The sequence below is a fragment of the Eublepharis macularius genome, chromosome 2 (assembly GCF_028583425.1).
Source record: "Eublepharis macularius isolate TG4126 chromosome 2, MPM_Emac_v1.0, whole genome shotgun sequence".
In the NCBI taxonomy this organism is placed as follows: Eukaryota; Metazoa; Chordata; class Lepidosauria; order Squamata; family Eublepharidae; genus Eublepharis; species Eublepharis macularius.
Genome location: NC_072791.1, coordinates 119,177,335 through 119,205,231, shown reverse-complemented (window position 1 = coordinate 119,205,231; position 27,897 = coordinate 119,177,335). Strand labels below are relative to the sequence as shown.

The 27,897-nt window shown below is 40.6% G+C and overlaps 1 protein-coding gene across 2 annotated transcripts in view; it reads right to left on the bottom strand.

Annotated features, from left to right (window-relative positions):
- DKK3 (dickkopf WNT signaling pathway inhibitor 3) overlaps positions 1-27,299 on the bottom strand; it is a 62,399-nt gene extending 35,100 nt beyond the window's left edge. The window contains exons 1-5 of one of the 2 annotated variants that reach the window (XM_054972991.1): positions 27,050-27,299; positions 25,941-25,997; positions 25,126-25,358; positions 9,791-9,928; positions 8,499-8,582 (exon numbers count right to left, since the gene is read on the bottom strand). In XM_054972991.1, coding sequence (XP_054828966.1) covers positions 8,499-8,582; positions 9,791-9,928; positions 25,126-25,335 — 432 coding nt within the window. In that variant the 5' untranslated portion in view covers positions 25,336-25,358; positions 25,941-25,997; positions 27,050-27,299. The remainder of the gene's footprint in view (positions 1-8,498; positions 8,583-9,790; positions 9,929-25,125; positions 25,359-25,940; positions 25,998-27,049) is intronic. The other variant, XM_054972990.1, reaches the window with a different exon arrangement.
- Between the last annotated feature and the right edge of the window lie 598 nt (positions 27,300-27,897).

Below are 27,897 nucleotides of genomic sequence, written 5' to 3'. Positions count from 1 at the left end.
GGATCCAATAGAGTGCATGCCTAAATTGATGAAGAAAATGAAAGACTTTGGAGATTTAGCGGGATTTGTAATAAATAAGGTGAAGTCCAAAATACTGTGTAAAAATATGACCAAACAACAACAAAAGGAGTTGATGGATAAGGTGGAATGTGAAGTAGTGAACAAAATTAAATACTTGGGAGTGGAAGTGACAGTGAAAAATATTGACTTATATAAGAATAACTATGACAAGTTATGGCAACAAATAGATAAAGATATGATTAGATGGAATAAAATGAACTTGTCATGGTTAGGTCGTATTGCAGTAATCAAGATGAATGTTCTTCCAAGAATGATGTTTCTACTACAGACAATACCTATTGTTAAAGATAGTAAACAATTCGAAAAGTGGCAGAGAACGATGTTAAACTTTGTTTGGGCTGGAAAGAAACCCAGAGTTAAAATGAAAGTATTGTACAATGCAAAAGAAAGAGGAGGCTTGCAATTACCAAATTTTAAATTATACCATGATGCGGTATGTTTGGACTGGTTAAGGGAATGGTTGTCACTGAAGCATTTGAAGCTATTAGCACTGGAAGGATACAATAAATTATTTGGATGGCATGCATATCTATGGTATGACAAAGTGAAAGCAGACTCTATGTTTTTACACCATTATGTAAGAAGAAGTTTGTTTGTTGTATGGAACAAATACAAGAAATACATGGAGGAGTCTATACCAATGTGGATTATCCCTGCGGAAGTAGTAAACCCAAGAACAGAATATGCAGGGGAAAACTGGTTGACATATAAAGAAATTCTTGAGATAAAGCAGGACAATTATTTGCTTAAAGGTAATGATGAATTGCCATTCCAATATGGATGGTTTCAATATATGCAGATAAAAGACTTATATGAGAAGGACAAAAGGAAAAATGGTTTTAGAGTACAAAATTCTGAGTTTGAGAACTGTTTGCTTCAGGGGGGGAAGAAAATAATTTCTAAAATATATAAGATATTGCTGAAATGGTTTACAGAGGAGGAAGTTGTTAAAGTTCAGATGGTCAAATGGGCAATAAATTGTAACAAGGAAATTTCAATGGAAGCTTGGGAAAAGGTATGGAAAAATGTAGTTAAGATTTCAGCATGTACCACTGTGCGTGAAAATGTATACAAAATGTTGTATAGATGGTATTTAACACCGAAGAAGTTGGCCAATGGTAATAGTCAGATGTCTGATAGATGTTGGAAATGTAAACAGCATGAAGGTTCATTCTATCATATGTGGTGGACTTGTGATAAGGCTAAGCAATTCTGGGGGAATATAGTTAAAGTTATGTCAGATATTTTACAAAGGAATATAAATAAAACCCCGGAACTGCTGTTATTATGTATGAACCTAGAAGATTTTGATAAAATGGACAGAGTTATCGTGTTTTATATGATTACGGCGGCCAGAATGTGTTATGCACAGATGTGGAAGACTCAGGAGATACCATCTATGGAAGATTGGATTTTGAAAGTTTTGAGTATGGCAGAAATGGACAAACTAACAAGGAAATTGAAAGAACAAGAAGAATTGGACTATACATTAAGCTGGGAAAATTTCAAGAAATATGTGGAGAAAAAGTGGGACATGAAATTGTGGTCTTTGGAGAATTACGGGAGATAGAAACTTACTTAAGCTCAAAAAGGGGTATATTTTACTGTATTTTAATGGATTACTATAGTATATTTACAGGGGAGTATAAGTATGAGTAATAAGGTTATAGGGAGTATATGTGAAATATAGACAATATAGTTAATTGGTACGTAAGGAATAGTATGTTATACATATATATGTAGTTTTGTTTTAGATAGTATATGTACTTATTATTACTTATATAATCTTTGTATTTTTAACTAAGATAAGTAATATAGGTAGTGTAGATAGTTAAGATAAGTAAAGAGATTTGATTAGTATGTATAATATAGGTATATATTATAAATTTTAAGAATTGCTATAATATACTTTTTAGATTAAGTTGGGTATGGTAAACTGCGGGGAGTCACCAGAAAAGGGGGGGGGAAGGATGGGGGGAAATGTAATGGGGTGGATAATGATAATGATTTTTATATTTATGTTTGTAAACCCATCCAATAAAAATTCTTTTTAAAAAAAGAGAGAGTTTGTAACATGTTCTACTCATTATAAACTTTTCAACATGTTAAACATTTTCTATTGCTTAAAAAAAGGAATCATCTGAAATGCTGGCTTGCAGTTATAGTCAACATTACTGAAGGAACCGATGTCTGAACCAGGGCTTTTTCTTAGGGGGAACGCTCCGGAATGCTGTTCCGGCAGCTCTAGAATCTGCCCACGTGATTCCTTCCTCCTTTGGCCCTGCGGAATGTGCAGAGGAGGCAAAACTGCTTTGAGTTCATTCTGCTATCTTGAGTGAGAGAGAGATGAAGCTAAGCTGCATTCTGTTTTCACTTCATTCAGGGGTTTCTGTGTATGTGTGTGCTGCTTTGAGTTCATTCTGTTTTATTTTCATTGGGGGAGTGAGTGGGTGGGGCTGTGTGTGTGTGTCTGTGTGTGTGTGCTGCTTTGAGTTCATTCTGCTTTCTTTTCATTGGGGGAGTGAGTGGGTGGGGCTGTGTGTGTGTTGCTTTCATTCTTTTGTTGACTGATGTTGACATTGTTATGGTTCCCACGGCTTTTGAATGCAGATTGGTTCTGTGTTAGTTAAATATATCAGTTATGGTTAATTGTATTAGTTAAAATATCAGTTATGGTTATTCCAGTTTTATGCTAGGAATGGATAGCTGTGTCCAAGTCACAGAAGGCTTTCATCAATATATTCATCAGCATATAGGTGTTCTTATGTCTTAATAGCTGTAACTCAAATGGTTCTCCCCATCCTCAGCTGATTGACATCACTGAAATTGCAGCAGACATGTGGATGTTAAGGAAATTTTTATGAATATTGTTTGTCTGGGACTCTGGAATATTTATGAGCATTTCACAATGTCACAATGGCTTAGCCATTGGTAAGGTAGAGTTGGCAGACAACAAAAAAAACCATTTTAAACTAAGTATAAATCTAATGCAGCTAAAGTTGAGTATCTAACTTTGAATTGCTCCAATAAAGCAAAACCCTCCCTGAAAATTTAATATTCATTAGATTAGGAATTTCAGACTCTGTGGAATTTTGAGAAAGAATTTTGGATTTTTTTTCTACGCTGGCAGAGGGAATCTGTTAGAATTTAGATGTGTGAGATAGGTTTTGGATTTTTAGAGCCCCCCTTCTTCTTGCATATTTTAAAATATGATTCCAAAGAAATGAAATGTTTGGGAAAGGGAATAGAAGATTTCACTTTTTGTAGAGGATACAGAATGGACCTTTGGACACTTACCGTGAAGGGTCCTTCTCCTCTGAGGAAAGGAGGATTCCCACTGTCCAATCAGGGAGGCAGGAACTAATTTTCTTCCTCTTCCTGTATAGCGTGTGGGACACCCTCTCTCTTCAGTTCAGGTGACTCCACAATGCAGTAACATTGAGTTTATCATTCAGCAACTGTCAATACTGAGAGAAAAAACACCTGTTGCATTAACATGTACTGTAAATAAAGCATAACCCGGAGGAGGTAGAAGAATGAGGCAGCAGAGTAAAGGAAGACGAAGATCCGGGCAGGGCAAGATGTCCTCCTTTCCTCAGAGGAGAAGGACCCTTCACGGTAAGTGTCCAAAGGTCCGTTCTCCCTCTGAGGCGGAGGACATCTTGGGTGCTCCCAAAGCAGTTTCCAGTTTCTGGGTGGGATGGGGTCTTCATCCAAGGTCATGCGCTGCAGTACTTTTCTACTACAGTCAGTGTCCACTGAATCATATAGATCTGATTTGTAGCATCTTACTAAGGTCAAGACTGACAACCTTGTTGCTGCCTTGCAGACCTCTTCTATAGAAGTGTTCCTGTGTAATGCTGCATTGGTAGTAGCACTCCTCAAAGACTGAACTGGTATTCAGCAAGAACCTCTATGAAGAGAGTTTTAGGAGTTTCGATGGTGTATGTTTTGCTATTGGCACCTACAGCTGCTGAAGGTATTTTCTTCCCCAAATTGAGGGGAGATATATTTAAGAACCATAAGTCTGACTTTCTGATTCACACTGTTCGGATCAGATAGGCCTTGAGCATCCTTCTGACCTCTAGGTTGTGTCAGAGCCTCTCCCTAGGCTCTTTAGGGTACAGGTAGAAATATGCTAGCCTTATATCTTGCAACCTATGGAATTTGGAATACACTTATGGAAGACAGTACAAGGTATCACCTTACCATTGTGAAAGATACAGAGTTCAGGTCTACCTAATTCTTCTGGCAGACACGAACATAATGAGGAAGATGGTCTTCATTCTCAGCCTTCTCAGGGGAACCTCCTTGACCAGTTCAAATGGATGTTTGTCCAGGGCTGGGTAAAATGCCCACTGAGTGAGGGCTTTCCAATAGGAGTTGTAAATTCTGAGCATGAACTGTTTTCCGAATGTTAGGAGAGTGTTGGCCACCTCTCAGGAATATCCCCATCTTAGGAAGGCGTTCCTTTCTATTTCCACACGGTTAAGCAGTAGTAAGTCTAAATGAGAGGGCCAAATCGTTCCCTGCTGTAACTTGACCGGAGAGGTCGGTAAGATGAGAGGTGGGGATATCACCATCTGTTGGAGGGTGGAACGGCATGGTCTGTTACTGGTAAAGTTAGTAATACATAGAGGAGGCCTAATGGTCACTGCAATGTCGGGGCATCTGCTTGTGGGTGGAACAAACCTTGTCATGTACCCTGGTAGCTGATGGATGTGTTGGGACGCAAACAGGTCCATGAGGTGTTGCGAACTGCAATGTTATCCACTGGATGATATCTTTCTTAAGGGACTATTCCCCTGTTGTCCCCTCAGCCTGTCTGCCTGGACATTGGATATGCCTTTGATGTGTTCAGTTCTGATTAAGGCTAGGTGACCTTCCTCCCAGGTAAGTATCCTTGCTGCCTTCTTGTGCCGCCTCAAGGTCTTGGATTCCCCCCTGCTTGTTTGTATATGTTTTGTCCGCAACCTTGTCCATACAGGTCTCTGAATTGGAATAGGGCCAGACAAGTTGCTCACATTTCTAAGACATTGATAGGAAGACATGCCTAACCTGTGATTCTTACATCTGTAAATATTTGTTGTTCTCGAGGGGTCATGAATCTTTTGTTTTGCATTGGGTTGGTGACCTTGGCTCAGATTGGTTTTGATCTGAAGTGGTACCTGAAAGGGAAGATCTGTCTTCTCCATGATCTGCTGTTAATGAGATCTGAGAAAGGTCTAAAGTGGTCTTGCCTATAGACAACCCCAAAGGTATTGCATAGTTGTTGGCCACTAGCAAACCCATCAGTTTCAGTAGTGTGGTGAGAAGTGATTTTGCATTCTGATGACAGTCTCAGCCAGCTGTTTGGTCTTCCTGACCTTTTCTTTGTTGAGAGACAGATAAAGCCTTTTTGGTGACTGTGTTCAGACCCAGGTGTTCAAGCTTGTAGGAACTGAATGGTGAATTGAGTGTTGTGGTGAGATTTTCTTTTGAGCTTGAACTGATCAGGAGATCGTCTGGGTACAAGTGAACATGAATACCCCTGTCTCTGAGACATATGATGGGGTTGATCAGGAGTTTTGTGAATACTCTTGCCATGGTGGACAGGCCAAAAGGGGATGGCTCAGAAATGCCAATTGATTTTTTTTAACATCAAATCTTAGGTATTGTTGATGGGTTGTCAGAATTGGTACACGGAGGTATGTTGCTGTGAGATCTGTAAATGTCATGTGTTCTTCTGAGTAATTGATCACTGCGACTTAAGTCCAGAGTCTCAGTTCAGAAGTGATGCAATCTGATAAACTTGTTCAAAAAACTTGAGGTCTAATAATGCCCTCCAGTCCCTATTCCCTGAGCCTGCGAAAGCGGGGTGGGCGGAATATAAATATAATAAATTAAATTAAATTATTCTTTTTAAGGACTGTGAACAAGATTGAGTAGATGCCCCCATCCTCTTTCATTGTGGGGAACATGCTCCACTGTTTGAATGTCCAGAAGGTGTTGGATTACCTTTTGGGTTAAGATTTTGCATAGGGGAGAGATGACAAAAAACTTTCTGGTGGGTAGCTTTTGAATTGAATGGAATAGCCTTGTGAGACTATTTCTAAGGTCTGCCTGCGTGTCAACCCAGGCTTGATGGTAAAGAGTAGTTGGCCTCTCACAGGGACAGCTAGCAAGCCCTGTCTTAGAGATCTGAGTATTAAGACTGGATCTCTTTCCACGTGTGGTGAACTGTCTGTTTGATCTTGGGACAAGGTAAGTGTTATCCCCACAATACAGCTGGGGAGCTGGGACTGAGAGGACTGGTGTACCCAAGGCCATGTGGCAAGTTCATGGCAGCAGTGAGATTTGAACCCACAGAGTACTGCAACAGTTACTTAACCATTATACTACAAGTGGGGTCTTGAAAGGACCCCCCCCCTTATTAAAGAGCTGCCTAGATTAACCCCAGGATGGCCATTTGGAATCATGTCTGGACCTTAGTAGAGTGTGTTGTGAATAAAAAGGCTGAGAGCCAATGGATCACCTCTCAGATTGTTTGAGTGTTTTTGGCAACACAGTTTTTTGTCCTAGGTCTCAACCCAGATCTTTCCCAGGGCATCCCCAAATAGCCTGTCTCTCTGAAAGGGGTAAGCCAGGATGATATTTTTAGAGTGTGAATCTTCTGGCCATGCTCTTAGTCAAGGGTGTCAACTTGTTACACTGTCGAGACCATAATCCTGAAAGAAAAGGTAAATGTATCCAGGATAGTGTCAGTCTTGAAGGTACTGGCCTTTAGATGGTTGTTGTGGGTTTTCCGGGCTGTATTGCCGTGGTCTTGGCATTGCAGTTCCTGACGTTTCGCCAGCAGCTGTGGCTGGCATCTTCAGAGGTGTAGCACCAAAAGACCTTTTGGTGCTACACCTCTGAAGATGCCAGCCACAGCTGCTGGCGAAACGTCAGGAACTGCAATGCCAAGACCACGGCAATACAGCCCGGAAAACCCACAACAACCATCGTTCTCCGGCCGTGAAAGCCTTCGACAATACATCGTACTGGCCTTTACATTTCTGTTTGCCCCTTCAATGGGAGCAGCTATTGTTGTACGGGAGGAGTTGTATCAGCTTTCTGTTCCATACTCCTGACACTCTGGATGCAGTTGAGGTAACAGCTGTAGCCTTAATAGCCACGGCCACGGCCTTGTGAGTTCTTGTTAGCATGGCCTCTCTCCTCTTGTCTAAGTGGTCTCTGACTGATACTTGCCCATTCTCTGACCGAAGCCCAGATAACTGAAGTGTAGCCACTGGAGTTTCAATCACAGGTACTTGCAACAACTCAAGGAAAGGTAGTGAGTACAGTGTTTTTGTTTTGGGTTTTTAAAAAATTAACACACTTGGAGGAACACTTACGTGGCCCTCCTGGGTTTGTCGGCTGGAGCTCTGGGTGTCTGGATTATGTTTCTGCCATGTCTCTCCCACCGGGAGATTGGCAAGCACATCTTTGAGATTAGGCAGGAAATCACTCGTCACATTGATGTTTCCCACCAAAATTGAGCTCTGCCAGGTGGCGCTGTTCTCAGCTGGCTGGCTGAGGCGCACTGTTTTAACAAGCTCCCTCTGAGAAAGATGGGGCTGTTTAGAGGCCTGCGTCTCTTCCAAGGCCATTTCCTCGCCGGGGAACCAACAGCCTAAGATGTGCCAGCTGGGCTTGTTTCCACCGCCAGTAGGACAGCTCCGTGGGAACAGCCCATACTTTCCTCCATGAAGCTTTCCTCAGAGTCCAATGACTCTCTAAAGACCATATCGTCCTCTTCTTTTCTTTCTTTAGCAAGAGGAGTAAAAGAAGAGGAAATAGGAGGAGAAGGACTAAGGAGTAAGGTAAAGGATGGTTTGAGGAAGAAGAAAGGTAAATAAGAGATAGAGAGGAAAAAAAGGGCAGCAGAGCTAATCTGCTGAAGAATTGCTCTCCCTGGAGGCAGGAACAGAACTGAAGAGAGAAGGTGTCCCACACGCTAGACAGGAAGAGGAAGAAAATTAGTTCCTGCCTCCCTGATTGGACAGTGGGAATCACCCAAGATGTCCTCCGCCTCAGAAGGAGAAAGGAAAAAAACCCTTTCTCATAATAGTGTAATTTTCCAAGCTTACTAACATTTATCTTGTCGTAATGCATTGTGCTGGGTTCCGGGAAGCAGCGTCACATTTGATAACAGAGAGTTCCACCACCTCTTTTCCCAGAAAAAAAGCCCTGGTCTGAACAGTGCCTTCAGCATAAAGTATATTGTAGTACAGGAAGTTCATAATGTGAACCATTGCAGCTAATGGGATTGCAAGACAATGCACACTTTTAACGAGCATATTATGAACAAGAGATACGCTATGTCTAGTATGACTACAGCTGACAACTTTGCAGTTACCAGTGCTTACTGCACTTTCCAAAAGGAGGCTACTTACATGATTCCTCTTATTCTCTCCTCCTTGTATTGATGTAATAAGAGTTTCAGAATAGCTAGCAGATCCAGTTTTATTATCAGTTGCCTAATAGTATAAAGAAATACAGTATGTTACATCAAGGTTTTAAAACCTCTTGCTTAATTTTTAAAAAATCATTCAGGAACAGAAATAGCACTTTGTTGTTGCTTTGAAAAAGATCTCTCGTCAGACAAGGAAGATTTCATATGGAAGCACTGAAGGGTATGAATATTTTTAAATACGCACAACTCATCCAATATGCAAAGACATGCCAAAGTTCTTCACCCACAGAGAAGCAACAGAAAGATTCAAAATATTAACAAACAATTAAATGTTTTTTTAAAAACCCATGGCAATCTAAGGCTGTAGTTTTTATAGAAGTTTTAATTTTACAGAGTTCAATGTGAACTGAAAGACTAATACAGTTTGTACATTTCATCTTAACCGTTCTATACACAGTTCCTTCCTACTAAATAACAAAAATAACTATTAAACAGCAAAAGCATGGGCTTTCTAGATGCCAACAAGTCACATAACACCTAAGACTGAAGCACAGAAAGAAAAAGGGTATACTATCAGGGGTCTGGATAAGCTGCAAGTCCATCATCATTTATTACCACTTGGGAAATGAAAGATTTTTCTCCTTCATGATATCATATGCATGGAATAGGATTGAAGTGTATTGCATAGAATCATAGAGTTGGAAGGGGTCTTATAGACCATCTAGTCCAACCCCCCTGTCCAATCCAAGAACAACCTAAAGCATCCCCAGCATGTATTCGTCCAGCTGCGCCTTGAAGACTGCCAATTAGAGGGAACCCACCACTTCCCTAGGCAGCCAATTCCACTGCTGAATTACTCTTAAAGTTTCTACAGGGCGAAGAGAAATTATGCTTGAAGCCTAAAAATACCTAAGACTTAATTTTCAACCTAAAGTACATGGAAATGTAGCTTGGGGTTTTTCCTGAGTTAAGTGTTGCCTCACTCTGGTGCCACTGAAGAAGCCTCCACCCCCAAGGTTCCGCCACTACACATCCTGAAAGATATCTGAAGCAAGGATAATTAGTTGCCAAAGAGTTTGATCCGAAGATGATCTTCTCCTAGTTACGCTTTATAGTCAATAAGCTAGACTAGATTTCAATGCTGTCAGGACATGGGTAGCACATTTTACTAGCTTAAGCTTCCAAACTCAATTTTGACAACAAGTTTATATAAAAGGCATTAAAAATCTAATTTATCTCATACACATATAACATGCAAAAGGTAGTTCCTACCTTGTTGATTTCTTGGTAAGCATGTACAGTTTTATTTCCAATTGTTGTATCCAAATAAGATTCATTGTGGTAGTTGGAAGGCAGCTGATCAAAATTAACTCCTGTTAACTGTTTAGAACCATCTTCTTCTGCCTCCATCTAGCAAAATCATTATTTAAAATAAGTTAGAAATATTTGATAAAGTATTGATCAATAACATTTTATTTTAGGTTACATCCAGCCAGTTACATCCATTAGAAGAAACCAATCCCAGCACATCATCCAACACACAGGAAGTCATGCTTCCATTCAAACATTTGCCATGAGGGACCACCTATGGCATAGCCCTGTCAATATGATTCACAGAGTGGACATGAAAAATGTGTGTGCAAAGTGCTGCCAAGTCTCAGCCAACACAGCAACCCCATAGGGTTTTCAAGGCAAGAAAAAAACAGAGGGGGTTTGACATTGCTGCCTCTGAGTAGAGACCCTGGACTTCCTTGGTAGTCTCCTATCTAAGTACTAACCAGAGCTGACCCTGTTTAACAGGCAAGATCGGGTTAGCTTGGGCAGGGCATGAAAATACCTCTCAGTAATAAACAGTGCCTTTATAGCTACACAATCTCCCCCTCTTTTTATCCTTTAACTATCATCCCCCTAGCCTATCTCTGTACTTTAATAAATAGGTTTGGTTAAAGAGAAATGACCCAGACAGGGAATTTGTGCTATGACTACCTCTGATCAGCCCAGTGACTCTGACTTGGAGGGCTCAGAAGAAGAGCTGAGGAGCCAAGGCCAGGGGACCAGAAGGAACAGCAGGATCAGGGAGGGATCGATGCTGCAGAGGCCATGCTCCAGCAGTGCCAGAGGCTACCCTGCCAGAACCTGCAAGGGAGACCTTGCCACTTGCCTCTGAGACAACCACTAGGCCTCCACTAGGCAGGGCACAAACATGGACCCATAGCCTCTCTGGTCATACTCCCACTCCAAGAGAGGAATTGGCAGAAGGCCAGGGCTAAGATACAGCAAAGGAGGTGAACTGCCAGGTTGCCAGCACGCAATCCCAAACTGGATCCAGAGCAGGGTTCTGAGAGTAGTGCTGCTTTGCAGGATTCTGGCAAAGACATAGCACAGACTTAGGAGTAGGGTTACTAGTCCTACCCTGGAGGTGGGGGATCCCCCACTCCCACCCTCCACCCTCCACCACTGCTTACCTAGCCAGTGGAGGGAAAAGGCAGAGGGATCACGCTCTTGGGCAGAGCTGTGCACTCCCGCGCTCTGCAGCAGGCCAATTTTGGCCTGTTTGGAGCGGAATCAGCCCATTTGGGGCCTAAATTGGGCCGCTGTGAAGCAGAGGAGCTCTCCAGGGCCCTCCCAGCTGCCCCCAGGAGTGCTCCAACACTCCATTTTATTCTTCAGTCCCTGCTCTTTCTCCTCCCTTTCTTTTTTCTGATTTATTCTGTTTTCTTTTTCAGTATAAAGAGGCTTAATCTTCCCAGCCTCCCTAATGGAACACACTGCTAAACATCAACAATGAAGTAACTTCCAAATCAACTATTAAAACACACCTGTCCAGGTTATCTTGTTTCTTTATGGGAGGAGGCAACTCACCCTGGCAAGACACTTTCCCCTAAATTATGTCTACCAATAAGACCTAAGTACATGGACAAATGGTGATGCTGGTATCTGAAGACCAGCTTAATCAGACTGACCCTCATTCTATCATAATCTTACAATTCTTTAATCTAAAACATGGGACATCACTACTTACATAAATAGTAATATGCATTCCAAAACACAAGTTTACTTGTACCATCATAGGTGTGTTTAAATAACACATCTGCCACATGCTTACACAATTCCTTTTTTTTAAAAAAAGTGTTAGTTTTCCCTGTTGTGGCATGTTCAATGGGAGTATCTTTGGGGTGTTCTGCAGGATGGGAAGGATACTCAGTGATTCTCCATACAAAATGACGTTTATAAACATAGACAAGTCCTTTGGCTATATACCTACAATCAAACGTTAAATGGGTCAACTTTCTCCCATGGTCAGTGCACTTGTATAGACCAAGTGAGACTCTTCATGTATACATTTTTAACTTGAATAATCATTGGTGGAAAAGATGGAAGATTGTTTAAGAAAGCTGAACACAGCTCTTCCAAAACATTTTGTACAAAGCATTTCACAGAGAAAAATCATATCAATACAATAACACAATAATCATACAATAGAAATCATATACAATACTATAAAGTAATAGGAAAGAAATAAAAAAACACTAAATATCCAGTGTGGTGCTGTACTTAGAGTGTCAGACTAGGATCTAGAAGACCTAAGTTCAAATCCCTGCCCTGTTCTGGAACTTGCAGGTTGATCTTGGGCATTAGGGTTGGGGCAAGGCATCCTTGCTTCCAGCCTCTGACTCCTGCTACCACTCACCTGGCTGGCAGGGAGAAAAGGCACAGGAACGGGTCTCCTGGAGCACACTCCCAGAGCAATGACATCACTTCCAAGAGTAACGTCATCACACAGGCTGCAGGAGTGCTCCTGCGCTTCAATCCAGGCCGATTTGGGCCCTAAATGGGCCAATTCTTTAAGAATCTTCCCAGTGCAAAACAAAGGAGCACTCCCGTGGCATGCACAACAACATCACTCCTGGAAGTGAAGTCATCACATTGGCACCAGGAGTATGTGCAAAAAGACTTACTAAAGGTGAGTGCTGAGTACCCCCCTCCCACCAGGAGGGTAAGGAATCTGGCAACCCTATTGGGCAGTCACTCTTTCTTAGTCTAACCCACTTCATAGTTGTTCTGAAGACACAGCTGTGGAGAGGAGAACAATCTATGCCCCCCTGAGTTCCTTAGAGGAAGGGCATGATAAAGATATACTAAATAAAACCCAGTCAACATAAATAAAACCAATAGCCTATAAAACTACAGAAAAAGAAGCAGTAGCCTATAAAAACATTGATAAAAATGTAAAACCAATAAACAATTCAGAACTAGTCATAAAACAAACTACCCAACACAAAATGGAAGATTTTTTTTCTGGAAGCTGCAGGTTGTTGGCAATAAAAAAAGTTAGAGCCCAGAAGCTCCTCTTAATACCAAGTGCAAATCTTGTTTTAGGACTGCTATCTTTCTTTCTATGCTTCAATCTAAGTGAAGCAGTCCATCGAACAAAGACCCTTGTATGTACATTCTCCAAGTATTACTTGAAAGTGGTTTTCTTGGGGTCCTGGGAAAACATTAAAATTTACTTGTAAAAATGTAGTGTTAAAAGAAAGTGGGACTTCCTAGAAGTCCTCATCTGCATTTTTTTTTTTGGTTTTTTTAAGCCAGTAAAGAGATCCACACACTCTGCACTGCACCTCTGGGCATATGATTTTTGCTCTGACAACCCTGTTTTGTTCCCAGTTCCATTTTCTGCTGCTAGAAGAGTCAACTGAATGCAGACTTGTTAATTTTCTGATAGCATTCTACAGTTACAGGTAAGTTAGCAGAGCTTGGTTTGTCAATATTTTTATATGCCACCTTTCTATGAAAGGCAGCCATCAATAATACAAGTTTGACAATTTAAAAATAATATAGAAGTACTGTACTAACACTACAGTTAATTTTTAAATACTAAGAATTAATGTATGAATTACTCATTTACAATTGGTAACTTTCCTGCTACATTTAGGTGTTGAATATAAGATAAAGAGGACAGATATACTACACACACAAGCTGAACAAAATACATGATTCAATTTAGAACAAACTGAGAAGTTCCTGGAACTTTTTTTTAAGAGGAGAAAACAGGATATGCAGTGGAATCAAACTATTCATTTAAAAGGTAGCATGGAAAAAAGAACAGTATAACCATACTGATAAGAGTAAAGCTGTCAGAGGCCTCAATGCAATTCTTTGATCTGTGGAAACTATCTTGTTCAGTGTTTGAAGTTTTCAATTACCTGTTTCGAAAATGGAGAAATAAGCCACCACCCCTTCTTCAATTATTTGTATATTCTTCCACTTTAAAACACGACAGCAAACAGATGGCAAACCCATGATCAGGTGGAAACAGCTAGTTCAGTGTGTCCTGGAGGCAACTTAATCACCTACTCACCTGCTGACACCTTGCTCTCCTTTTTTATTCACATGCTATAGGTTGCCTCTAGTTTGGGCTAATGAAAACAGAATTTGCAAGGAGTTTCTGTTCAACAGAATTCTGTCCATACATTTACTTTAGAGGTAAGGGGAGCTTCAGGCTACTCCTAAATTTACAAACAGCCAGCAGATTTGGAAGAGCAGCAGCGTCAGCCAATGTACAGATGGTCGCAGTGTACGCCTGAATTTGTTGCCAAATTAATTGATCATTACACAATATAAATAGCAAAGGCAGCTCAGAAAATCCTGTTGGCATTTCTGAATGTACTGGCCTGTTAAGACCTCTAAGAACCAATTTTTTTATATGGATAGGAACAACCCCTTATTTCTATATGTGAAACAATCTTGTTTATTAGAATTGACAGTGTGAGTTTTATTGAATGCACTGGTGTGTAACATATGGTTAGCACATCAGTAAAATATCATTCAGCAACTGAAATCAAAGCCTATGGTTAGGAGTATTTGGGTTCAAAGCCTTGATTGGCACACTGGGTAGCTTTAGGCTGGTTATTAAGTCTCCATCTGATCCATCACTTAACCAGGTGGTGAGGGAAAGGCAAAAAACAGCCCAGGAATGCATCCTTGAACATTCTACAATCTATATTTACTGGTATAATTTATATTATTTTCTGCTAAGCTGTCAGGCTCTGCATTTAGGCTTCCTTCCACCAATCCAGTGCCTTGTACAGCGCACTAATTACCTGCTGTTTTTAATGCCTCAGCTGTGGAAAGAGGAGAGGGGCTCAAGATACACTCCTATTCTCTTTCTTTACTCAAGCTGATGTCTGCACTGCCTGGACCCAGACCAATCTGTCCTCATTGGCCTCTCCCTGCCATTTGTCTGCACTGCCTAGAACCCAAACCAGTCTGTCCTCATTGGCCTCTCCCTGCCATTTAAAGGCCAGGCTAAAGATAAGACAGGTTCACCCAAAGATTCTTGGCTCTCACAGGAGGGTGGGCCTTCCCTCAAGAGCTGGAGTGCTGATTAGATTGTAGCTCCAGCCTCATACTTCCCTAATTCAACCCCTTTCTCCCTTATTTTAACTTCATAATTGCCTTCCTAATCCCTGTCCCTCTGCTGAGCCATGACCATTTTGTTGGTGCTCAGCCAAATAGCCAATGTAGTTTCCACCATGGCTGGAACACTGCCACCTAGTGGAATAACCAGCTGTGCTCCTAGTCAGGGGTACCCCCAACACTATCCAAATATAATAACAAAGTTTTAGTGTTATTTTTAAAAATGTGCTTACAAATGAAAAATACACTAAGGAAACATCTGAGGGAAATTATGGTATATAGTTTGTGATAGTTGACTACTCCCACAGGAAACTCTGCCTAGAAGTCTGTTTTCCACAGAATGGGAATTCGGTGAAGTCCAGATGCCTATTGCATTAAATTGTTGTGTTCTACATTTTAAAACATACTTTAATCTAATAAAAGTGTTATAGTAACATTAGTTTTACATTTGGTCTAGCAGCTTGATCATATGGGTAGCTGCAAAGGGTTACTATTTTACTAACTATTGCAATAATCCAATTCCGAGCTGACCATAGACATATCCTTCCTAGCGCTATGCCTGGATTTTTTAATTATTAAAAATCCTATACAAATTGATTTCCATGATTTAATGGAAATAAATTTCTAAAGGTGCCCATTTAAATATGTTCACAATCCTGATTAGTCAAATACAAGCAATCTGGGTTTTTAAAAAGATTTTATTTAAAAAGAAAAATATAACAATAGAAAGTACATAGAAACTTATACAAGCACTACATATAAAATTAGATTCAGCTAATAGAAATACACATTCAGAATATGTAACACAACTAAATTATATGATAGCTCTCATTCCCTCTCCTTAGTTGTTATACCCAACCTTTAGTAGCAACAATGTTTAATTAATCATTTCTCCTGTATTTTCTTTTTATCTTGTATCAAATTACTCCAATTTACCTTAGTTTTAACCTAAGTAATCAAAGAAATCTTTCCATTTTTCCTAAAATTCAATTATTGGTCTATTGTGCACATAAGAAGTTAATTGATACATATTCGTAGATCTTGTCTATCCACTCTCACGTGTCAGATCTATTTCCCATTTTGCTACATATAGCACTGTTGCTGCTGTTACCATGTACTGGAAGAGGTCTCCCTGTTCTTTCGTAACATTATTTAGTAAAATGTTTTAATAGCATATTTTTAGGGTTTAGCTCAAACCTAAACTTAAAGATCTTCTGCATCTCTTCATATATCTTTAAGCAATATTTTCATGCAGGTCCACCAGATATGATAGAATTTTGGATCCGTGCATTGACATTTCCAACACTGTCCATTATAATCCTTACTAATTCTCACAATGTCTTTGGGAGAAGTATTCCATCTAAAGAACATTTTGTACCAGTTCTCTCTTAACAACTGGCAATCTGTAAATTTAATATCTTTGGTCCATAGATCTACTCACTGATTCATCAAGATTGTTTTTCCAAAGTTTTTCATCTATTTTTACATACAAATTATTAACATTTTATTTCTGTGTGGTGTTGCAATAATTTTTTAATGAATTTTCCCTAATAGATGCTTCAGATCTCCACTTATTAGTGATTCAAATTCTGTTTTTTCTCTTAGCCTACTGCCTTCTTTAAATGTTTGATCTTTCAACCTTGATAATGTTTGGTGATACATCAACCATGGAGTATTTTTTTTTTTGAGTTTGGATTTCTTGCCAAGTTTTCACATCTCCTTGCTTATCAATCATAGATTCATAGCTGAATTGATCAATTCTATTGTTGGTGGCAGCATCACAATGGGCATTTACTGGCAACATCAGTGGCGAGATTGGTGGGCTCAGTCTATTTCTGCATTGAAACTATGTTTTAAGTAGCCTACCTCTTAGTATATGGATCCCGTCCTGCGTTTGAATGATTTCAGTGATTTCTTAAGCCACAAATAATTATGAATGCCTTCTTTAGTGTCCATTATCTCCAATTTAATGTGTCTTGTACTTGGATGTATAATCCAATCTGTTACCCAAACCAGTGCCGCCACAAGGCGATAAAGTTTGATATTCAGTACTGCCAGTCCTCTTTTTTGTCATCCTGTAATACTTTAAATCTTATCCTTGGTTTCTTCCCTTTCCGTATGAAGTCATTTATTACTTTCTGCCACTTAAAGTATTTTGATCTATATGAATTGGAACCATTTGAAACAAAAGAAATGTAGGAAAAATGAAAAGCACAAAACTTGAAACTTTTTACATTTAATTTAATTTTTGTTTAATTTAAATTTTAAATTTTAATTTTTTAAATAAGTGTGAGAATAAATAACAACAGTCTTTGTTTTTCTTATTGTAAGCAAAAAATCTATTTTGTGGGCTTCTCTTACAGGGCCCGCTTGATCACCTTTGTTAGAGATCTCTTTTGGGAACTACATTGAGTCCATTGAAATGCATTACAACACAAAAAAGAGCAAGAGTCCAGTAGAGGAGAAGTGAGCTATGGCTCACAAAAGCTCATACCCTACCACAAATTTTGTTAGTCTTATAGGTGCTACTGGACTCTTGCTTTTTTCTATTGCTACAGATAAACACGGCTACCCATCTTGATCTATCAACACAGGCCCCAGAGTGGAATGACAGTCCCTGGGAGAAGAACCAGTGGCCTGGAACTGGAATAGCAGTGGGTGTGGAATGACAGGGGGTGTCATTCTAGTCCCAGAGCCCTGACCCTATTCCCAGGAGCAGTCATTCCAGTCCCTGAGCACAGATTCTGTTCCTAGAGTCTGTCATTCCAGTACCAGAACACTTCTGCTCCTCCCAGGGGCTGTCATTGCTCTGCACTCTGGGGGCTGTCCTTCCAGTCCAAGAGCACTGAGCCTATTCCAAGGACTGTTATTCCACTGTGAAACCTGTCCTGTTCCTGGAGCACAAACTGTATAGCTAGGGACTGTCGTTGCACTCTGGGGGCTGACATTCCACTCCCAGAGTATTCTATCTGGTCCCAGAGACCTTTATGGAAAATCCATTCCACATTTTCTTTGCAATTTTTTTTGTGTTGTGATGCATTTCAATGGAGCCCAGGCAAGTAAATCGGCATCCCTGGCTCCTATTATCTCCAATGGGCCTTCAATCCTCTCCTATTATTTCCAATGGGCAATCCTCCTGTCATTCCTTTTAGTACATGGCGGGGGGGGGGAGCAAAAAAGAAAGGAGGGAGCAAGGGGAAGAAAAGATCAGATGGGAGCTCACTGCTTCCCAGCCCGCTAGAGTCTCTCCTCCACGTGGAAGCTTCGCCCGAGAGAGGAGGAGAGGGGAAATGGCAGAAAGAGAAATGTCACCGCTGATTCTCTAGATCCTTCCCGCTTTCTCCTTCCCCTTCCCCTTTGCTTTCTTCTGTTATTATTCTGTCTCATTCTCCCCCCCCCCGTCCGCCAAAAGAAATTTATCACGTTTCCTCCGCTCATTTCCAGTTTGTGAGGCGACAGGCAGAAGATAGGAGGGAACACTTGGTGTGCATGCATCCTGCCAGCCCTTCCGCTCAGTTGCTCTGCAGCGTGCGCCCCCACCCCCGCTGCCCCCTCCAGCACCTCTGCGCTTGAGGCAATTGCCCGACTTGCCTCCATTGATGCGCCATCCCTGGATGGCACAGTCCGTTATTTTTTCGATCTCATTTCATTCCTCTGTCATTATCGAAAGTAACATTATCTTTGTTTTCTTTTTGTTCAACTTGTATCCAGAATACTGTCCAGATTTTGATATTTGTTCCATTACATAAGTCAAAGAGTTGTGTGTTTGCCACTGATATAACCACATCACCCGCATAGTTTTTCATTTTATATATCTCTTTCCCCTCCTTTATTCCATCAAAGAATTGAAGCAATCTCATTTTGAAAGAGTCCTGGATTGATGCTTTTATATTATGGACAATTGTGAAAAAGCATTAACAATATTCAATTTAGGTCCTCAAGAATTAGAACTCCAAGTCTAAGGCCTGGTTCACGTGTGCCAGAGAATTAAGTGGCAGACTCCTGTACTGGTAGAATGGAGTATTCTTAGTACTGTTGTTTACAATACACCAAAACTGCTGTTGTTTCCATCATGAGTAGCAGAAATCAAAGCTCTCCATTTTTTCATCAAAGTTACCCTTTTCTTATAGATTACTAGGCATTTCCATCTCTCCTTAGCCATCTTAAATCTGGTTAAAGTATATTCTGATCTCTTCAGTCTAAACTCCTTGTGATAGGCTCTCACTTTTCTTAGGAGGGTCCGGCATTCATAATCATACCAATCATTCTTCCTTTGCTTTGATCAATTAAAACAAGGTAACTGGTATACAGATTTACAAAGATCTATTATCTGACTCAAAGGATCATAATAAGACGTCACATCGATCACTGAGGCACATTTATTGTGCAAGAGGCAACGTTCTTGTAATGGATTATTGAGCCAATTTCTTGTGATATCAGTGGTGTCCATTTCCTTATTTTTATACTCTGGTTGGTCTGCTCTATGTACGCAGCTGAAGATGGTAGCTTAACTGCTTGTTCGTCTACAGTTAGTTAGGGGGTAAATGAAGGGAGTATTCCACAAACTATACAAGACTCAATTATTCAGGAGGGATTTCTACTCAAATTATAGGGCTGTATCATAACAAACAGTTTAAAAAGATACCTTGGTAAGGGATAGGGACTACAGACTAAGCTCCTGGGTACTATCTGCTAATACAGGTTTCTACTGGGTAGTTTGATGTTACTAAAGATGTCATGTTAATTTAATTTAGAACGATATCACCTATGTGCCAAACGCTAATTTGACGACACATTACATTTACAGTGTACTTATTCATCTAGCAAGCTGAGATGGGGATGAGATCCAAGACTATGTGGAAACAGAAATAATCAACTCAAGACAGGCTAACTAGAAAAAAATTTAAAACCTAAACTAGAAAACTAAAATATAGAAACCTAAAGTGTCACAGAAAAATGAAAAGGGCTAAAACACAGATCTCAGATCCCAATACTCTTTCAAAGTGCTACTTTAACATTTAAATTGATATGATATATACTCTACTTTGTTAATAAGGGACCTGCAATATATTGTATAGTAAGAAGCATAGAACTAGGTGAAAACCCTAGGAAGAGTTGATGTTTCAATTCTAAAGCAATGCCTTTTATGTCCAAGTAGAGCATTTAAAATCAGAGTGCCCATGACAGGAAGCAGCTGGGCAATTGGAAGACTTGTCACCACAGTGTCATTAAAGAATGCTGCACAAGAACCAAAACAGAGCCAAACAGAGGCAGCTTATAGAATAAAAGCTTTTCAAAAATTGAACTTGTGCCTCTGGCATGTAATTAATGTCTAAAATGAGGTGTCAAATCTCAAGAATACCTGAATCCTCCAATATGGAAGTTCTCTCCTCTTAGCTCAGATAAGCAGCCATTAGACGTTCTCACACAGGAGAACAGCACACTGCAGGTGGTCGTTGCCCATACCCCAGAACTGAACTCTTAAACATTCCAGGACTTGGCTCCAGTTCCACATTAATTTTTTTAAAGTTAAAGACTTGGGTATAGATAGCTAGACTATCTTCTACTGGAGAGTACAGAAAAGTGCTATAGTCCAAATGTACTTATTTGAATTCAGCACCAAAGAACAGTGCAACTGTATTCTTTTCGGTTTCTCAGAGCAACAGTTTTAAGCAGCTGGATTGCTCTCAGTTATACAAACAAAACGCTTTCCCCCCCTCTTCTATAAGACCAATCACTAAGCAACTCGAAACATACTAGTTTTTTTCCCCTCACATGGCGATCACAAGCATATGCAAAAGGCCAAATTCTAGCCTTAAATAAATTCAATAACATTATTTCTGCAGAGTAAAACTTTTCCCTACCCTTCCCCACTTCACAATCACAAACAGCCTTAAAAAACTCTCGTTGGAGTTTCCCTCGTGCTTCTCTAGACTTGAGTTCAATGTGAAGAATGAGGAAACACAAAATGTATAGGGAATCTTTTAAAAAGCCTACTCCTTGAGAAGTAAAACATTTGGACTGCAGCTTTGGATTCTTGTTTCACCAGAGGAATAAACTTTTTTTTAGAAGCCAAGTTAGAAACAATTCACTGTTTAGGTGGACTGTGTTTCCATCTTTAAAAAAAACACCCTGTGAGGAACTGTTCATTGAACCATCAGACTTATAGATACTTCTCTTAATATTGTTAACAATGACAATTAAAATATCTTTTTTTGTTTACATATGATTACAATTTTAAAACACTTGATTAATATTTCACAATATTCGATCAGTCAATGTCTTCCATTACTGAAGTGCTAGGGTTGTAAGATGACTGAATCTTCCCAACACTCAAATGACACATTTTCTCATTGGAAAAAAAATGTGCTTTTCTGATTTTTAGTGAATCCCTCACTAGTTTGCAAAATAATGTGGTGCAAATATAATTATTGGAATTCTTACACTAGACATCAAGAACCACTAGAAACTTTATTTCATGTTCATCTTGTTGTTTGTAACCTTTTGTACAGTTTTTTTAGGAACACTTCCCTGCTCAACACTCAGGCACAAGTAACCCTAAAAAGAAACAGCAGTCAGCACTAACAAGACCATCCTGTCATTCTGCAACCATTTTACAGGAGTTTTTATTTACATGGTGATCAGAAACATGTTTATTCAAAAGCCCTCCTGTGTCCATTAGGGAGACAGGCCAAAGGATTTACACAACAGTGGCTTCTAGGCCATTTTACAGATTTGTTTCAAGCAACCATTCAATTTATGTAAAATATTTATCTGCCTCCCCCCCCCCCCCGCCCTCTCCTGAGCATCTCAGGACCCAAGGCAAGTAAGGCATTTCATAAAATAAATAATGTGATTCACATATTTAAACAACTACCAGCCAGTGGTTTCTAAAAAACGTGGCAGCTACATCCAAAGTTGGCCATCAATGAAGTTAAGCCCATATAATACAGATCTAGTGTGACAAAGTGGCTGCTTCCACACACGTTGGATAATCCACTTTCAATACCCTTTAGTGAACATTTGAAACTGATTTTCCATGTGTGGAACAAAAAATCCACTTCAAAAGGATTGCGAAAGTGCATTGAAAGTGCATTATTCAACGTGTGTGGAAACGGCCAGTGTCAGATTATGTCTGAGAATGTTCCAATCTTCTTTCAGATCCTTAAAGTGACTTTAGTCCAGCCACTTCCTAAATGACTTCTGCCCAATCTAAGCCACATACTCTTCATCTTCAGAGCTGCTTACCCTCTATTATTAAGAGCAGGCAAAGGTTTCTCTTACCCTACTCCAAGGCTATCCTCTCTGATACATTTTTTGAGAATGAGACATACTGCTGGTGTTACAGATTCAGACTACTAAAAGTGAAACACTAACAGCACTAAAACCCATGAGCCATACCTACAAAGGCATGCCATACTCTACATTATTATTTCATCTCTTACCTCTTGTATACCATGCATCAAGAGACATTATGGAAACTGAAGGGAAAGAAAATTAAAGTCAAATGTTACCATTTTAAGAACATAAGGACAGCCCTACCAGATCAGACAGAAGATCTAGCTTCTGTTTCCTACAGCAACCAGCCAAAAACCTCCGAGAAGCCCTCAACAATGACAAGGCAATAGTTCACCACCACTGTTGGCCATCAGCAAATGGCATTCAAGAACATTCTTCCTTTTTCAAGAGACTTTCCACAAGACTATGTTAAATCCTTCCTAAACCATGGAAAAGACACACATGCTGTAAACTTTATTGTATCATACCATGCAAACCTAAGCAAAGTTACTCCAGTCCAGTCTAAGCCCAGTAAAATCAATGGGCTTAGACTAGAGTAACTCTTCTTAGGACTGCACTGATAAGAGTACTTCATATCAGTCAGGAACAGTTTGGTCATTTTCTGCTATGGATTATTCTAGCAGGGAGATTAACTTGGGAAGAGAGCAACTCCTAAACCAAGTTTTTTTTTTAATGTAAAACAGATTTAAGAATTCCATTTAGCAATTTCCAAAACTGATACATAATGTAATGAGCTTAAGATATGATCAGGCTGTGTGACAAGGCTACAAACTCTGTGTTAAAAACATGATCACAGTTTGCTGGCATTCACTGTTTTTAAACACTATGAACAAAGACACTGATGAATCTTGAACACTGTTTGTAGTATAAGATTCAGCATCTCACCATGTTCTATCTTGATACAGAAGTAAGCAGTGTATCCTCAAATTCTTCTCTGGTTCACACTCCCTTCTTCCCTTCAGAAAGATATTTTTTCTCTCTCAGCTGCCTCCTTCTCCTCTTCCCCCTTTTTCTCTAGTAGATCAGATGTTGCCCATAGGCTACCTGAATCATAATGCAGGACTACATTCACAGGATGCCCTCAGAAGCTGCCAAATCAACTAGGGCACTGAGGAAGGGGGGGCACGCAGGAGAGGTACTCTCTCCTAGTGGCAAGTGCTGCTTCCATGACACCAAAGTAGTGATGGGTGGTTGGTTAGGAAGACTTTCCCAGTTCAGTTCCACACTTGGAACTGGCCTTGGAAAAACTGAGCTATTTTGTGACTTTATTTACAAATAGATCGGTTTCTCAGAGCTCAATTGTGAAGTAAATTCATGGAGGAGGGGATGGGAGAGTCTCCCATAACTAATAAAAAAACTAAAAGAGGGAAGCACCGGTATGGGGCTGATGACAGATTAATTTTGCAGGGAAAGTATGTGAGAGTACACTTAATAACAGCTGCAAACTATTCCTATTATCAAGATCTACAATGGGGCTGGAAAACAAATTCAAACTAAACCCCACCCTAATACTACTGGTCGAAAGGCACATAAGCAATTACATGAAAAGGAAATTGGAACAGGAGCAGCAGCAGCTCAACATACAGTCTTTTGTGCAAAGCAAACACAGAAGTTTGTAGATGAAGGAAAGGGCCTCTTTTCTGAGGTCTGCTCCTGGGGTCATGTGAACAACAATGAATGCTCTCTTTGTAAGAGAAAGTTGCAGTTTTCATAGAGTGTGTGTGGTAGTATGGTCTCTTATTCTGCCCCATTCATAATTTTTCCCACATTCCCCTTAGTATCTGCTGCCTCTGGAGGCAAATATTAAATTTAAATATATGCTGCAAAGTTGACAGCAGCTGTGCATTTTTTTTTGGTGTGCCACACAGCACTAAGAAAAAAATGAACAGAAGTAGATAAAAGTACGTTTTTATGGGAACAATATTTTGTAAGTGTAAGATACTGAAAAATTTATATTACAGTAGGTATTTATCTGTGTTATAGAGAGAGAGATTGGGGGGAGGTGATTTTAGCATTTGTATTTCAATTTATTGTTTACATATATTAGAACAATTTACATCTTTGATTTTCAAAAATGTGATATAAAAATCCTCAAGAAAACAAATGTGTTACCTGAACCCAGGACATAAACTGAAACATTATGCATACAACAGCACCTCTAGCCAAGTAGATTTTGGCAATACTTCATATTTAGTTACTTCATTTATATCCTGCCTTTTTTATCAATGAGGACCAAACAAGTTTACATTGTTCTCCTCTTCTCAATTTTATTCTCACAACAATCCCATGAGGTAGGTAAGGCAGAGATCACTCAGAAAACTTCCATGGTAGAGTGGGGATTTAAACCTGAGTCTTCTAGGTTCTAGTCTGCTGAGCCTGCCTGGCGGGGAGGTAGGTAAAGGTAGTCCCCTGTGCAAGCACCGAGTCATTACTGACCCATGGGGGGGATGTCGCATCACAACATTTTCTTGGCAGACTTTTTACGGGGTGGTTTGCCATTGCCTTCCCCAGTCATCTACACTGGCGGGTAGGGTGGACTAAAAATCTAATATAATAAATAAATAAATAAAATAGTCCCATACTCTAACTGGCTCTTCCACCAATATCCCTTCTCAGAGTCGTTATTAGAAGTCTCCCTCACTTTTTGTCATTCTTTCATTATCTGAATCAACTGAAAAACAACCTATCTTGAGCTAGATCTCAATCACACATTTCACAAAAGGTTATTCAGTTTGTTATGCTATGAGAATGGTCACAGCTCTACATTCAGCAGCTGAAAATTCCCAGGTGGGATTCCTTCTCAGCCAATGATAGAAAGTAGACCTCTCCTCCACAATACCCCGTACCCAGCTGAAGCCAGATGTGCTGATTTGGAAGACAAGTCTTACCTCTTCGACTGCATTTCTCAGCTTGTATTGAGTATCCTCCATCAACTCTTCCACTTCACGGAACATCTCATTCAAGCTGGCTTCATCTCTGGGAAAATTCAGAACTATCTCTTCAGGTTGCTCTTTTCTACCTCCATCTGAGGTAGGAGCTGCATACACCACCCCTAGAAAGATGAGCAGGAACAGGAGTCTTGACCGAAGCAGGAGCATTCTTACCACTGCCTGCTGAGTCCCTGGAAGCAAAAGCCACACATAAAGAAAGCCTCTTTCAAATAAAGGGAACACAGTCCCCCCTCACCTTAAGATGGATATGACCCTAATACACATCCAGAAAGGCTGCTGTTGAAAATCAGGAAAATTGCTGAATAGAATTGTAGAAGTTCAGTATATGCCTTCTAGACCTACCCCTTACTCAAAGGCAAAAGAATCCACCACCACATCCTACTACTAGTAGCACTAGCATCTGACAGTTCAGTTAAACAAGATGCTATGCAAAAGGAAAACATCAAGTTATACCCAAAGGCTTAAAACCTAAATGATAACCCCATATATGTAACAGTAGTAGATTTTTTCCACATCAGTGTCTCCAGCTCATACCTACTAGAAGCACACCTGTACCAAGCTACATCTAACTGCTGTGCCACCTTCCAACACAGATGTTACAGTTACAACAACTGAGGTAAAATATGCTCCCAATTCATGAAGCATGTCCTCCAGATGAATGTGGGCAAGCAGGACCCCCAAAACTGTTCATGGCTAAGCAATTTGCGACTATCACACAGGTGAATCAACTCCACCAGTCAAAACACATTTACCTGGAGAGGAAGACAGGGCTTAATTTCTTCCCCGGTTTTCAATGCCACAGTTTAATCCTGGAACATGTTAAGTAAGGTAATAGGTTACACTGTGAGTATCAGGAATAAAATATCACAGCTGATATGTTAATAGAAACACTTTCCAATAAGAAGGTGTGTTGCCTGCAGATTAGATGCAGAGGAGTTAGCCATGTTAGTCTGTGGTAGCAAAATCAAAGGCTCATACTGCATTGGAATTGGATGGTCTAGCTGTTTGGCTGCTACAAACTAACAGGGCAAACTCCTTTGAAGCCAACTGATCCACACACTAAAAGGAGATTTTACATATACTAGCAAAGGAATGTTTTGATTGCACCCTCCCCCTTCCTCCCCCTAATTGCCTCTTCTCTCTCCTCCTCTTCTGTATTTGACCAGTCTCTGTATCAGGCATCTGACGAAGAGAACTTGATTCTCGAAAGCTTATGCTACAATAAAATTGGTTAGTCTTAAAGGTGCTACTGGACTCTTTTTGATTTTGCCTGCAGATTGACTTTAGTAGCGTAAAAATCTATGAAAGTCAAACGAGTATAGCTCCAAGTAAGGACAATAGCTGTAACAACTCAAAGAGAAACAAAATCTGAAGCAGTAAAGACTGAGCACATACTGGAGAAAAAAAAGGAGGCTACAGCAATGCCAGCATTAGAAACTGAAGCAGATTCCTACCAAGTCAGCCTCTAAAACAGAACATTCCAATGCTCCTTAGTCACTTCTTTTAAAAAACTGTTGCATTGGAACATCATTGAAGAAACCCAGGTGGGCACCGCACCCGAGGAGCCCGCTGCGCACACTCAGCAGAGAGACATCCACTCTGAAAGGTCCTCTGCGAAAATTGTGGGACTCGCTACAGGAAGATGGGGGAAGAGCCCCTAGACTTACCACACAGCCCTCCTGCTACGTGGGAAACCTTCTCCCCCACCCCAAGCCCTAACGAGCGCCTGACAGGCGGGTCTGCGGTAAGGATCAACTTTCAGTCCAATCCTGCTCGGAAGCAAGACCTATCGAGCTCATACTCTCGTGTCGGCTGGTTCAAGAGGCGAGCATCTCCTCCGAGCGGTTTGTTGTCCAAATACCTGTTGCTTCTTCCGCGCCTTCAACCCACGAGCCCTGAAAAAAACGGACCTCTCTTCCTTCTTCTGCCTACAGTCGCTATCCGGTGGCTGGCTGAAAGAGGATGCTCTACCACCTCCTTGCTGCTGCTGAGGCGAGCCGCCCTCCGACTGCCGGGCAAGGAACCTCCTCCCTTTCCAACCCAGCCAGAGAAGGCAGCAGCCGCAACTCCGGCGCGCCCCTTTCAGTCTTGACTGCTATGGCGTTGCGGACAGGAGGCTGGGCCAGGTGATTGGTAGGGAGGCGAGGGACAGAATAACTAGGCGTCGAGATTTCAGCCGGCTTGCGGTCACGTGATCTGAGGCCGCGCGGGCCGTGTTCTTCCCAGGGAAAGCGAAGGCCCGCTTGCAGGAAGTTTGGTTGGCGGGATCTGGAAGCGTCAGCCTAAAACACGAGTGTGCGCGCCCCCCATGAGTGGTCTGCACTTGAAAACGTCTCGCTGCGTTACCCAGAGGGTCAACGCTTCGATTTGCTTACTCAGAAATAAGTCCCAGTGAGTGTGCGGGGACTTGCTTGTTCACCTCTGGCACAAGCGTTGCTGGGTACAGAACTGTGTCAGAACAGTGATAGGCTGCCGGAAGAACTCCTTCACAGAATATACGACTTGTATATTAAAATTTCAGAAAATATGTAGAGTAATCAAAGTTGTCTTTTTATCTTGTCAGAGTCAGACATCCAAATGTTGTCTAGCTGACTATGCTCAAGATACCTTTTTAAAAAGTAGATGCCATGCAAAAGTAAAGACCCAGAGGAGTTAGCCATGTTAGTCTGTAGTAGCAAAATAGTAAAGAGTCCAGTTACAAACTAACTT